This window comes from Nyctibius grandis, chromosome 2 (genome assembly GCF_013368605.1).
Source record: "Nyctibius grandis isolate bNycGra1 chromosome 2, bNycGra1.pri, whole genome shotgun sequence".
Taxonomy (NCBI): Eukaryota; Metazoa; Chordata; class Aves; order Nyctibiiformes; family Nyctibiidae; genus Nyctibius; species Nyctibius grandis.
In genome coordinates this window covers 40,058,155-40,073,052 of record NC_090659.1, presented here as the reverse complement: position 1 = coordinate 40,073,052, position 14,898 = coordinate 40,058,155, and the positions used below count along the sequence as shown (strand labels likewise).

The window sequence follows — 14,898 nt, the reverse complement described above, 5'->3', positions numbered from 1 at the left end:
CACTTTTGGATTAAGCACATTAAATGGACTAAATAACTTATGAGCTCAAACAGAGAAAATCCTTTATTTTCCTCTTAAAGCTGTTCCACAGAAAACTTCCTTTCAAGTTCAGGCTTTCCTAATTTTGCCTTTTTGTCCTCCCCAAATCAGAAGTTGTGAAATTAACTTATACTGAAAATGAACTCTTCATGAGAGCCAGAAAACTTAATGCAAGGGTACTTCAGCCTAGCCAGATTGATAATCTCCCCACTGCGTTCACATCCTCCTCTTCCAGAGTTGTAAAATCAATAAATAGTCCTTCCTAGCCAGCACAGTATCTGCGATGGAGAAGACGTGACCTTTGGAGACCACAGCCATCAGGGCTGCCACAAACGATGAGACCTGAAATCCAACAAGACCACCACTCTCATCCTTCACAGTGGCTACCACAAGATGCTTCATTCAAGTGAAACACAGCAAGATCTGGGGTAGTCTGATCCATCCAGTAAATCTCACCCCAATCTCTACTAGTTAAGAGCTACTCAAAGAACAAGTAGCTCCTTTCTCAAGGTTAGCAGCAGTAATTACATCTTCTTCAGATACTCTTGATACATGTATAAGATCTTTGGTTTCAGCACTGCCATACAGCCAGTTCCCCACTTCTGAGAAGGTATTTATTGTCCATTACCAGTTTTAAGCCTGCCATCTTTAAACTTCATTAGATGCTTCCGTATTCTTGTGTAGCAAAGAACTAAAAATCCTTCTTCTTGCCTCTTGTGTTGGAATGGGCACAGAGATATGAGGAGAACTGGTGCACACTAAGAACAAGCATCTCACAGCCTGGAAGCACCATTAGCAGACCCCTTTTTAAAACCACGGAGCACCAATATCTCTGTGGTAGTGCATAAGTACTGATAATAAACTGCTCCTGAATAGTCCAGCAAAAACACAGTAAGCATAGGTTTAAAATCCAGTGCATTTTTTTCTAACGCGATTAACAAAAAAAACACCCCACCCTTGTAGAGGTTATCAATGTTCATCAACTGAAAAAGCTAAACGTTTTTCCTTTCACTAAAGAAAACACGGCGTTCAAATTGAAGAAAAGGCTATTCTACCAAGGCAAGATTTCTCTCTTCTGGAAGCTGTTAAATGGCACAGAGAAGTCTCTAAGAACAGACAGCAGTAAACATAACCCTCTTTTTCCTTCCAATCTCAGGCCCAAACCAGCACTTCTTATAGAAAAAAATCAGCATTCCCACTGCAGGCATCAAACCTGTTTCATGTGAGGACAGATGATCCGAATGGTCTTTTACAGGCCTTATCTAATTTATTTTCTTCAAATTTACTGAAATACACACACTCCCCATCTATATGTGCAAAGCTCATTAAGCCTTGCAAGGCTCATTAAGCTCACAGGTGTTCTGAAGGCATCTTTTTCAGACAGTGCAACCTATGAAATATGAATCACTACATCCATGCTTACTGCAAGTGCCCATCCCAGGCATTTGCTGTGTGACAGCAAGGAGTCAGACCTGCACGGGAAGAACACCGCTGCCTCATGAGACAGTGGGACGAGAGAATTGCTCTTGTCCAGCTTTATTTCTCTTGGATAAAGGTCAGGCAAAAGTTTATTTTAATTCATGTCTTCTCTGTTTTACTTTTGGCCCATGAAACAGCAGCAGAAGAAAAATACCTAATTTATAGTTTGGCAAAGGCCTTACTTGAAACCGGTTTATATGGGAATCCTTGAGGATGGCTATTTTTTGGCTGTAAGCTGCTTCTGCAGAAAAAAAAAATTAAGCAGGTGATTTAAAAAGAGACTTCTCACATAAGGAAATGGCTCAAGGAGGATATAAGCTTTGGCATTATTCTTCCCGGAGATTCGTTCTAGTGTTTTACTATCCACAATAACCCTTGGGACTTTTGCACAGCCTGAGCATGTGGAAGGGCTCTTAGAATCATTTTGGTTGGAAAGGACCTTTAAAATCATAAAGTCCAACCACTAACCTAAGACTGACAAGTCCACCACTAAACCATGTCCCTAAGCACCACACCTACTCGTCTTTTGAATACCTCCAGGGATGGTGACTCCACCACTTCCCTGGGCAGCCTGTTCCAATGCTTAATAACCCTTTTGGTGAAGAAATTTTTCCTAATATCTATTCTAAACCTCCCCTGGTGCAACTTGAGGCCATTTCCTCTCATCCTATTGCTTGTTACTTGGGAGAAGAGACTAACACCCACCTTGCTACAACCTCCTTTCAAGGTAGTTGTAGAGAGCGATAAGGTCTCCCCTCAGCCTCCTTTTCTCCAGACTAAACCCCAGTTCCCTCAGCCACTTCTCATAGAACTTGTGCTCTAGACCCTTCACCAGCTTCGTTGCCCTTATTTGGACACACAGTTCGAAGTGCAAACACACTGCACCAGCAAGGGCAGCCTCTGGTCCAAACTGTGGCTGTAACTCTCAGCTGACATATCAACAACTCACTGCTCAACGTCCCTGAAGACATTCCTCCTTTCTGCCTTCACCCTGACCTCACTCCCCTTGCTTCACCTATTTTTGCCTTCTTGGAGAAACACTCAGTTGGGTCAACATGCAAGAACTGCTGCTTCAATAGGTGCCAGCCCAGGTGATTTATTTTGGACAAACTCAAGCCAAAGAGGTAAAACAGATGGAATGATGGGCAGACTGCCAGAGATATTAAAATGCCTGAAGGTCCAGACAGGCTCGCTGGGGGAGGTCCAAAAGCACCTAAGCACTGCCGTCCCATGGTCTACTTCAGCAGTTCTGTGAAACCTTCTGTAAGGACATCTAAGTTTCCTAGATTCAACCATCCTCCAGACCTACCTGTACTTAGCTGACACCATTTTTAGAGCTGACTTTACTTTAATCAAAGGTATCTTACCTGGAAGACTTGAGTTGAGACTCTTAGCTCCACCCTTCTGGCAGCTGTAACTCACCTCACTCTCCATCAGCCTTCAGCACTCAGCGGCAGAGCAAGACTTTTGCAACACTGGATTTCAGCCGCCGCTACCGACCACTTCCCCAGTTGACTCCTCCCTAGCTACAAAGAAGCAAACAGAAACACAACCTCTCTCTCCCTAGAGCTGAGGGCCAAAACCAAGTGTGTGTGGGGATTTCAGCCTGGTGGATCTAAGATTCAGAAGGTAAATTCTCCATTTCAGAGATAATCAAAGCTGCAAAGATCTTCCCAGACGTTTACCCAACTATGGAACTAGAGAAGCGGTAAGAAACCTGAACCACAAATGCAGAAGTCCTTTGCCCTGAAAAAGCTTTCACGCAGGTATTTCCCAGTTGAGTCTCCACTGCACCATTTTCAAAATTCTAAGCTTGCTTCAGTAAGGGAGCAGGCTGTTTCAGTGAAATACTCCACATTCACATGCTGTTATGCGCTCACGAAGCAGCTGAAACACCTCCCAGGATCTGGGGGAAGAAAGTTAAGGGGGGGGCGAAGATTCCCATAAAGCAAACAACGCCCACCCACCCTGGAAGTATGCCTATAGCTAAGCTCATGTTAAACAACCATTGCTAAGTTTCTCTTACTAAAGAAAAAGATGGTACTTTGCTTCCTGGGAAAAAATTGTTTAGGCATTTTGAAAGGCTCATTAAGCCTGCAGGTGTTCTAGGGATATCTTGGCTCCAGCACTGCAGTGAATATCCCACGCTGACTCTTCCCTTGTTGCTCAACTGCCAGATTAAAGCTTAAAATGGGGAAGGGAGATCATGTCGTACACGGAGACTCTGGGAGAAGAAATGGATGCCCCGTGGACTGCCACAGAGGTGCTCTCCTAGTGATGTCCATTCAGATACTGACAGAGGAGGCAAAGTAGAAATATCCATACTGCAAAGGCACCCAAGAAATAATGTGGCTTGTCAAAGAAATGGAGAGTTTATCTCAGCACAGTAGCCAATGCCACCCAGCAGCGGGGAGCTGTATGTCAGTACTGAAGGGAGGCATGTCACAGCTGTGACTTGGGTTGTGACTGAAGTGACATTTTCCTTCCAACCTAAGGGAAAGGAGCAAAGACCATTATTTCCACTGTGGCTGATCCATCACTGGTAGACTGGTCTTACTCAAGACCTGTTCAGAGCAGTTTCATTGCTACCCATTTCATTTCTTTAAGTGCAGCCATTTAAAGCACCTTCCCTTGAACTGGCATTTCTGGGCTTTGTTGGTGGGGTTTTCCCCCCCGCAATGGGCAAGAACCCTTTCATGTCTTCCATGACAGGCACCTGCACATTTACCTGCATGTTATTTCAGAAAGCTTCCCAAGGCAGCCTGCATACAGTTTAGTTGCCTAAACAAGGGTTTCTAGCACCATTTTAGGTGCCAGACTCCCAGCTGCTGCGACAGAAGGCTGCGTGGCTCCTCTGCGACCTGGCTCATCCGTGCCAGCACATACGGACGTGTCTCATCACTGGGGACAGCTGAGGGGGCACAAGACCCTGACAACCAGGCACCTGGCCTGCTCCCTCTGTTTCCTCCTTCCCAGGAAAGCAGCATTCATAATCTGTCGCTCTTTCCTGAAGCACTTCTCCCTCATATAAAATATCCCATTTGCGCTGAACTGAAGTTTTGGAATGTCTTCTGGCAGTACCGAGTCTGTCACTCAGGTCATTTATCATAAATTATGGCCAAAATTAGTATTGATATTGCAGATGGAGATCATGATTTGCAACCTAAGTATTTGCAAAAAAAAAAAAAAAAAAAAAAAAAAAGCCATTCTGAAATACATAAACATTCGAATCCTAAGGAACAAACGTGTGTGAAAATGTAATGGAAAAGGGAAGGATTAGGCCTAGCAAGCTTTGGTGAATATTTCCCTGCAGTTGCTGTTGAAGTCTCTGTTGCGGAGGCAGGCATCTCCAGCAAACAAGCTGTCAAGAAGGCTTCAGTCAATCAGCTCCATAAAGAGAAGAGGATTGCTGGATAGAGCTAGCTGCAAATGCTATCTCTGAGCATTTATATCCTTCACTGTGTTAACCCCCAGTGAGACTGGAATTTTCCAATGCAATCAATCGTGTGCTTGATTTCAGGTGCCTCTCTGAGATGCTTCAAAACTAAACTCCCCCCTAACTCTTGAAATGGAGGTTCAAGAAAACAAAACAATCGGATCTTTTCGAGGACTCAAGCCAGATATTGAAAGGACAGGCATGTAGAATCACCAAACAATTTTTAAAGCCTCAGCTGAAACCCTCCTTCAGGCTCTGACACACACACTTACTGCTTCTAGCAAGGCAAAAATGCAAACAAAACCACGGAATATTGTCTAGGAAGCATATTGTAGGAGACCAGTAAATCAGATGTGCTGTCACTGCTTTAGTGTCAATTGCTGCATTTGTGGCTGATCAGTTTGATAGATTCATCTGCATACAAAACCCATACTATGCTGTCTCATTTGTAAACAGTTTTGAAGCAGTCAGGCAGCACAGTTAAAAAGGAGGTGTCTCTCACCACACATTATTGTCTTTCAAGCATCAACAACCAAATTTAAACTTATGTCAAGTATTATATGAAAGGACTAGATTCCTTACAGCCTTAACAAACAAAACAAGAAAAACAGAAGAACATTTATCTTAAATTGTTAGGACTAGTGCAAAGCATTAGGTTTATGCTACTACCATTTCTGAACTCTCAATTTCCCTTTCACCCAGCCCTTTATTTACCTTGAATCCCCAAAGGACTAATATTGCCTCTCACTGCTGGCACATGATGGTACCGGTGTGGCCTTGAACTCCTGTACATCCAGTGGTACCTGCCAATTTCCATTTCTGGTCTGGTGATCACTGCCAATTTCAGGTGGTAAAAAGTCAGTGTCACCAGCAAGGTTTAGTTCAGTACTTTCAGTCATTTAACTTTAAAAATAAGAGCCCAGAAAAACACCCTGTAGTTTCAGAACTGAAACAACGTAATTTTGCCAAACCAAGGGAGGTGCTGGGAGGGACATCAACAGGGAGACAGTCACACAGGTGTTAAGAAAGGTTGAACAGCTAAAACTCCACCTAGGATTTGAATTAAACACATAAAGGTTTCTCTATTCCTTCCCCCCACCCACTCTCATGTCTCCTGCTCTCTGTCCATGGCAAAGAGCTCTCCTCCAGAAGTAAACAAAGACAAAGTAATGGAAAACCATGTTACCTGTTTTTTACAAGACCCTAAACCTGTCAGATAAAATGGTTATCATCACGTGTAGAGGTAGGGCAAACACATGAGTTTGCACTGTTACTTTCTTAAATTAAAAAAAAGTCGTGGGCTGTATTTCATCTAGGCTCTGCTCACGTCCAAAAATCTGGACCAAGTATTTTAAAACAGACTTATTCCGGGTTTACAATGAAGGAGAAGAGTTATCCTTCTCCTCGTCTTTTCAGAGGACAGATGAAGCCCAGCAATGAGACCCCCGCCACAGTAACACACCTGACCCACTCGCATGCTCACCAGCACAGGGCTTCTGAGCTCCCTGAAAGGGGCCACTGGCAAAACAACATCAATCCACTTTTGAACCTACATGTCCCCCCTCTTGGCACCGCTATGGCTTTGTCAAGGCTGACAGGGCAAGACAGACAGATCTTTATTCAAAATGTACCACAGTCCCACTCTGCAGGGGCTAAATGAAAAAGCTACTGTCATTTCCAGCCAAAATAAATCCAACTTAAGCAGCATTTCAGCAGGTGGAAGAAGTGAAGATTACGATGCTGAAAACCCATCTATCATAGACTAGATCAGAGACAAATTTTGGGGGTTAGGGAGAGTAGGAATGCCATAAAATCTCTGGCCTGCGAGGGTCTAGGAAGGTTCTGGAGCTGGTCCTTCTCTCATGTGTTTTTGCTGTTGGTGCAATGAGGAGTTTGGCACAGCTATATTTGCCTACGTCAAGGAGAGAAAAAATCTTGGCCTCGAATCCAAATGTTGGATCTAGAGGTGAAACAAGAATAAATTTGTCTCCTACACTGGTGAATGAACTCCAATACTAAAGCAGTCTTTTGAGTTTGGGATGCAAACTTAATATTAATGGCTCTCTAAAGGATCCTGCATGGCTTTGTATTTCTCCCCTCTCTGTGACTCACAAACCAGCAAGCAGGTATCAGGTAATATATTTTTCCTAAAAGACATGATTCTGCTTTCTACAGCTTATCCTTCCTTTTAGGAAAGGAAAATTCCACATCTTAAGAACATAACCACATTCAAAATGTGTTGAAGGCATCGTTCCAAAATGACTCTGCACACTCATGATGATATCATCTCCTTCTGCTTACACAGAAACAATCCTCTTTATGAGATCACAAGGAACACCATAATAATTGAATTGTATACAAAATGGAAAATAACAGATTTCCTTAATAGTGCTGTATACTGTCTCCCCGCTCCCTCACAACTGTCTGCTCCCTGCTTTTTTGAAGCTACTTACTAGACATTGGTAACAGAACCAGTTTTAAAAATAAATTAACTAAAAACAACTATCTGCAAAGACTTCCAGGAAGAAAAAAATTCTTCATTTGCATAGCAGCAGCATCTAGACCAAACCCTTCTCACCAAAAGGATTTTATCCCACAGGCCTGAACCCACAATTCCAGATCTCTCCTGCAGGGGCAAACAAAGCCCCTTGCTCAGAGCAGCACAGCAGGCAAGTGGCTTTCTCCCTTACTCTGAGGCGACGCTGGTAGAAGTCACAACTGTCTGCTCTGGGACAAACATCAAACCCTGAAACGTGGAGACAGGATGTAAACTTTGTAGCGTTATTTCTGTACATGAAAATATTCTATAAAGTTGGGGTTTTTTTAATTAGTAATTTCTGGTTTTGCAATAACAGGGCTCCCTTCATTAGGAGATGGTTAAAACTCTGTAAGGAATCTCCGTTTTTCCACTGCTCTGCAAAGAGCCACTTAGCAATGACTGTTTGGCAGCCCTTACTACACGCCTGGCATGACCCCTGAAGGTGAAAAGTATCTTTTGGTGACTTCACTAGGACCCACTCAGGCAAAATCATCACCAGCTTCAGTGGCATAACAACTACTGCACACAGTACGTATGAATTAGAGTTTAATGCTGTACCCCCAATGGTTAGAAAAGGAAATAGGTTTAAATGACTTCTTTATCTTTTGCTTTTTGAGGAATTAACTACACAAATTGCACTCCCAGGTCCAGGTTACAATACTCTCCACACACAGCCAAGCTCATACAGCTTGAAGCCTCCTGCCTGAACCAGGTTGTACTCGATCCTGCACAGACACAGCAGCCACAGGACTAACATTTTCATGTCACACCATGCAGGCACACTGACGGTGACTGCGGCGTTCAGTATTCATTTGGGATGAATCATCTTGCATGCCTGTAATAAAATTCCCAGTGCCCAACGTCCTCGCGCTTGCTGCCGTTGGCATATGGTTTCAGAGGAAACAAACAGTTACGACATTCATCTGTTGCAGCTGACAAAGTAGTCCATGGGAGCGAAGAGAGGGTTGTCATTTGGCCATTTATGATCTGGTGATGAATACTGCATTAGGAGCAAGGCTGGCCAGAAAACGGGGAAAGGTCAGAGTAACCAAGGGGACTCCCCCCACCGCTCTTCTCTCACCTCTTTAGCCCCGTTGCTCCCACTGCAGAGTCCATTGTACACATTGCTCCCACATACAGTGCCATCTGCCCGCCCCCCCGCCCCTCCCAGTACCATATCCTGTGGCACATATGTCTAGTTTTCTGTTTTCATGAGGTCATTCAGACCAGTATGAGTACGTTCTCTGAGTGTTTTTCAACCCCCTCCTATTTAGAAACCAAATCCTATTCATTAAAACCTAAATCACTAAGCTTGCCAAATTATTATCCCCAGAATATCGCATGTCCCAGATTCTCCCTGGGCTGGACCTCTCTTCCTACAGTCGTATTCTTCAGGGACTTATACTTAAAGCAGTTATTGTTTTCAGGGGATCCGAAACACCAATAAACTGCTTGAAATGGGAAAAAATATGCAGCATACTAAAGATCTTTAAACATCTTGACAGCTCTGAAATCACTGTGTTAGCCTAACATTAAGGGGGTATGTTTGAAAATTTTGGCTAATAACCATAACACATATATAAAAAAGGCAATTTTTTCAATTTGCTGCAATGAAAAATACATCTGTCTGTGGTGCATGAAAATGTCGTAAGCTCACTGCGTAAAAAGAACTTTGCTAAAAGTGAAGTAAACCTCACATTAATTCACTCCTTTTTCACGCTGCACTTTAGCAGCTTCATTTACACTATTGCACATAGTTGTACAGTTGTGTTTAAGAAAAGTATTTTCTTCCTATTTTTCACTAGCACATGCTTGTCTATTTAGAGTTTAAAATCGGAAGTATCGCTTTGTATACCATGAAAATAATAATCAAAGCTCAAAGCCATTCATGAGCGTGAGGACTTCTTTCATCGAGAGCACATTAGTAGGGAAGAGCCAATTATAAGGAACCTTGGGTACAGCTGCTCCCCCTGGTTCTCATTATTCCTCAGCACAGCACATGCAATTTGAACATCGTATGCATTCATACAAGGAAACTATATCCTAGTATAACGGCCTTCTTCCATCCTCCCATGTGTAATTGGTGAATTTCATCCACAGTTGGTTTTATTTTGTTGGGTTTTTTTTTATTTTTGCAAGTTGGTAGCATTTCTCATAGTTAGATGAAAAGGGAAACTTCTTGTCCCTGTTAATGTGTATCAGGATCTATATCCTTCACTGCTGATGTAAAACAGCATTTCGTTTTTCTTATTTGTTCCACCTCAGTAAATCTGCCTGCCCAGTCCTCACATTTTGATTTAATTTAATGCCTCCAAGATAAACCCTGTCATTTGTAATAATTTGTAAACCTTCATCTTTAAAATGCTTCCAATCTGTCCTGCAGCCCTGTAAAGAATCTGTTAAACATTTTGCTTCAGCTTGCTCATGGTGTTCTCCTCTGATAAGGGCTGCTGATACACAGTATAAAGCTGACTTATTTCTTATCTCCATCAACATGGGTGTTGTTCCATTTCCAATTAAAAAAACTGGGGCAGCAGCCACTCATCTGGGTGCAGAGAAACAAATGTCTGATAAAGACTGAATCCATCAGCTGGGTAATACCACTGCCTGAATCAGGCCAGAGATTCATGAAAATAATTATTGATATATAAAAATGGAATTCATATTCAATCTAGCAAACTTTAAAAATGTAAATGAGATCAATCATTTTCATTTATCAATCAGTAAATATTCATAAAAGCACATTAGCTTGTGTAAATTGTCTCACCTATGCTGCAATCCAAAATAGCTGGCCATCCACATTTGCCACAGGGATGGGAAACACAAACCGGTACCTATGTGACACCACCATTCAGATCTGACTGGACTTGAACTGAAAATGGATCTCGCTGCTCATCCCAAGCGGTTGGGCAGTATTGCTCTCCAGTGTTCTCCTCACAAGTATGGGCAGCCCTGTAGTTCTAGCCCAACTTCCTGCAAGTATCTGTTCTATACAACTACACTACATCATTGAGGAGGTCCTTGCATTAAAAAACACAATCCAGAAACCTGTAGTTTAAAATTCTAGTAAAGGGAAAAAAACTTTTAGCTTAAAAGTACAAATTGCTAATAGTTAAATGCAGATACTCTCCCCAGAACTTGGCAGTGTAAAGCGTACTGTGTGTGAACCTGAATACCCAAAGCGAAATGTTCAGGATCTTCTCTTGCCCAGTCTTAGCAAAGATGACATCCCCCAAACCCCCTCTGATGCTGGTTTATCTCCTTTGCAATTCATTTCTGGAAGGAAGAGTTAAAAGACTTTGTGATAGCGCTTCAATCGCTTCAAGCTGTGGTGGTTGCCTCGCAATCACTGCCTCTAGGGCATCTCATAAAGGACAGCCATTACACTAAGTCCAGGTGGGATCTTAGAGGAAGAAGCAAATGTTGCAAGACCAGCAAGCATGTAAGGCACAGCAGGCTGGAGATCCAGTCCGGACACATTTTTGAAGGGGTCAGCTTCCATTTTACACCCCAAAGCGAAGCAGCAGCATTTTCCAGGAAGTTTCTTCACACAGAGGAAAAGCTCATTTTTCTCCAAGAGAGCTGCTGGTGAATGAGCCCTTTTGAAAAATCCTGCCATTTCAGAGGTACCTGATGCCCACTGAGCCCATCTAAAAACCTGACTGGCCTCAACGGTCTTAGCACTTTGGAAAATCTGTCCCCCAAAACCAAATATGCCTCCTACATCACCACTTCATGGCAGTAACTTTGCAGGGGGATCTGGGCTATTTATTTTGCTATTGAAAGTAGGAGTAGGACTGTTTCAGCTTTCTGCATTTTAATCCACTGTGAAACATATTGAGAATTGAAGTGAATAGAAATAAAGAGCATGATGTGAGAGACCATGTGTTACTTTCAGAAATTAGGGAACTGGCAAGAACAAAGCCTTGAAGTGTTACATACACATACCTATGTAACAGATCCAAAGTATAAAATTATCACAGAAAAACTAGGAAATGGTGGTAAAATTAAGATAGGAAGTTCCCCTGCTTGCATCCTGTATGAAAACAACAGATCAACCACCTTGACTCGGTAACAGATTTACTGTTCTACATGTTGTACTTTCATCCTTGCCAAAATAAAAAGGAAACCATAAACTCACCATAAACACACTCAGCAACACATTTCATTTTGCACAGCTGCTAATGCATACAGATAACTTTCTTCCGTGCTTATTGTACAAGAGTTTTATCAGTTTAAAAGAAACTCACCAGTCAGAAGAAAAAATGCTCTGATTTTTGAAGAATGACCTACGAGTTCAAGACAGTTTTATAGCCAAGGTATTTAGGACATTTTGTACATTAATTACTCAAAATCTGCAGCTAGGTGGGTTACTGTCCACATACACTAATGGCTTTCAGAGTTTAATCTCTCATCAGTGGATCTCCTTTTGTGAAATCCCTATGGGATTATGTAGTACTATGTCTAATCACTTGACAAATTTCATTTACTTGAAACTGAAGCTAGGTTTGAATTATACAAAGAGTGTAGGAGGAATCAGATTCAAAGTAGGAAAACAAAATCCGGTACTGGACAGTACCGGGATTTATCACTACGTTCACATCTGAACTGTTTAACAATAAATGAAACAATTCTACTTGGGGAAATGTGTTAGTTGTGTATCAGCTGCTTATGCCTATGAGATACTCTGCTTATAAATGACACACAACAGGTTCAAAAGTATACTACAACTCATGTAAAAAGGCAATGGAAATTTTAATAATTTTGTTACTGCTGTATCATTTAACAAAAAAAATATTGCTATGATTTGTACAGTAGTCTGCTACACTGAACGAGGGACATTTATTTGGCATAAATTATATGATGCAGAAACAAAACAGTCCTTTGCTAGTTGAATTTACCCTCTGAAGTTCAGTGCTCCAAACCAAATAAATCACCTGTAAGGCTGGGATGGATGAAGCACCTCTCCTCCTGCACTGCCGTCTCCCTGCTGCAGAATCGCTACCGTGGAACTGTTCTCTCCATTAAGCAGCAATTCTTGGTGATTAACACATCCTGAAACCTAATGTTGTGAAACTCATTGCATTATTCCCCGTTATCATAGCACAGGCAGATCTCCACATAAGCAAAATTTGCCAGACGACACCATGGAAAAGGACTTTAAAATTGAGAGTAGCATTTGGCACCACAGAATCACACCAAGCTAACTACACAAAAGTTGTGTGATATTATAATCTATTACATGTTATTATAACCTAGGTCTCCCACACTGCATTGCAAAGCCTTGCTACATGGCTAGTCTTGATGAAAACACCAGATTATGGCTCTGAAAACGACATGCAAGCACACAGGCACACACTACCTCTGCAAACCAGATTTACCAAAAATCCATCAAAGATGCAGCAATAGCAAGACTTCTTTTGCAAACATCATTTCTGGAAGGGTTAGGACAGATTCAGAGCAAATACAGACGCAGACAGAAAGACTGCTGCTCTATTAATTTGTTGTCAAGCCACGCAGGAAAGGACGGGTGAAAGCCCGAAGATGCAGTAATGATTGTTTAAGAGCTATTCGAAAAAGTGACAAAACTGGCCTGAACCTCTTTAAGCCCCCTGCATGAAAAGATTTAAACAGGCTATTGTTAGACCCCTGGGTACCTTTATTCTCTTGGCTTTGTTCTGCATTTTCCTCCGCTGCAGTTTCCATGGCTGGCTTCATACCATCCACCAAAAATGCCGCCCCCCCCTCCCCCCCCAGCAAGCACTTTTTCTCTTCGCCTCCTTTCTCACTCCCTTCCGTCTTGTATTGACGGCGGCGGTGATTGAGCGGCTCTGTTCTCCCCTACAGTAGATTACAGTCCTTTCCAAAACGCCAGAAAAGTCTTGTCAGCTTCAATTTCGCTCCGCTGACTGGTCCACGAGGAGCCGTGCCAGCGAGCGCTCAGCCATACGTCACCGTGGTCCTCAGCTATAAAATAGCCATCCTGCTCCCGACCGTGCCCCGGCTCGCTGCGTTGTGGGGACCAGCATCACCAGTTCACGCCCTCTTCCCCTCGCCCTCCTTCCCCAATCTCCCAAAGCCGGGACGAATGTTAATCTATTCTCTCAGCATGAATGGATCGGTGACATCAGGAGGGGAGATGCAGGCGAGAAAGAAAGGAGCCCCCAGCTGCCGTGGGGCGAGCCCCCCGGCCGCCGTCTCTAAGGGGAGTGCACGGTGGCACACAATCGCAAGGCTCCCTTTCCCATGGGACCTCGTTATTATGCTTCGTGTTTTGATTTATTCCACATGCCCTCTGCTCTTTCAGGGGGCGGGGGGCGATGGGGCTGTTCTCTCTGTTTGCTTTCTTTGCTGAGTAAGTTCCACTCACCCACAGCAAAAGACTGTGTGAGAGAAGCATAAAAGCAAAAGTGAGCATATATATATACACAGAAAATTTAAATTCTTTCTCTGACTAGTAAGCATGATGGAAAAAAAAGCACAAAAAAAATCCAAGCAAGCAGAAAGGAAGCAAGATCAAGTGACCTAAAATGCATATGCAATACTTTAAAGGATAAAATGTTTAAGAAAACACAGCTTGGGTTTTTAAAAGGATGTCTGCCATTAGAGACCTAAAGCCACGCTTAGAAGTGAGTGCAGAGTTGCTGTTAAGCACGTTTGGTCACTTCCCTAAATCGAGACAGACTGCAGCACGATCTAACAAGCTGTACTAACCTGGCTCTGGGAGTAAGAATACCAGGACATGTCTACATTGCACTGCGCAAGGTGACTTTAGGGGTCCCCAGCCTGCTCTGAGCAGCCCCATGCCGGGGAGCCGCAGACTAGGCACCACCATGTAGGGCTATTACTCACCTTCCAAACCCCAAGATGACTGACATATTTAAGGCTGTACTGTACTGAGGCTAATTAACCTTGCCTATCCCTTTGCTTGTCTCAATGGCCTCACAGTGTGCCACACTGCACAGGGCAGACATGCCCAAAGGCACCCCTTTTTGTGTGTAGGATGATGGTGCAACCATGGAGCAATGACCTTTGCGGTCTGGAAGGCTTCGCTGGTCCAGCCACCGCAGCCGATTCTGCAGGCTGCAAAGATGCCCAGCAGATTCAGCAAATCCTGGGGATGTTAAAACCTACACGCTGCATGTTCCATACAACAGATTCAACCAGGAGAGTGGGAAGAGGGAAGCAGTCCAAAGACTTGTAGATGCAATTCAGCCTCTTCTGGTTAAAGTTACTACACCCACAATTTTGCCGTGCATTTTTATTTCTATAGACACCTAGTGAAAAGCACAAAAAACCTCAGAGCCAATCTTTAGAGAAAGTTCCCTTCTCTTGCAAGCAATCAGTGCACAAGTTCTCTTCTCTCACCATGGTCACCACAGTCATTCCTTTGCTTTGGGCATTA

General features: G+C 43.1%; 1 protein-coding gene across 3 annotated transcripts in view; it reads right to left on the bottom strand.

Annotated features, from left to right (window-relative positions):
• Positions 1-14,898, bottom strand: part of GPM6B (glycoprotein M6B) — a 117,813-nt gene that overhangs the window by 19,445 nt on the left and 83,470 nt on the right. For 2 of the 3 annotated variants that reach the window (XM_068418650.1, XM_068418661.1), the window contains exon 1: positions 13,151-13,216. The exons of the other annotated variant lie outside the window; for it this stretch is intronic. In XM_068418650.1, the coding sequence (XP_068274751.1) occupies positions 13,151-13,211 (61 nt within the window). In that variant the 5' untranslated portion in view covers positions 13,212-13,216. Of the gene's footprint in view, positions 1-13,150; positions 13,217-14,898 lie in introns of those variants that run through there. 3 annotated transcript variants of the gene reach the window in all.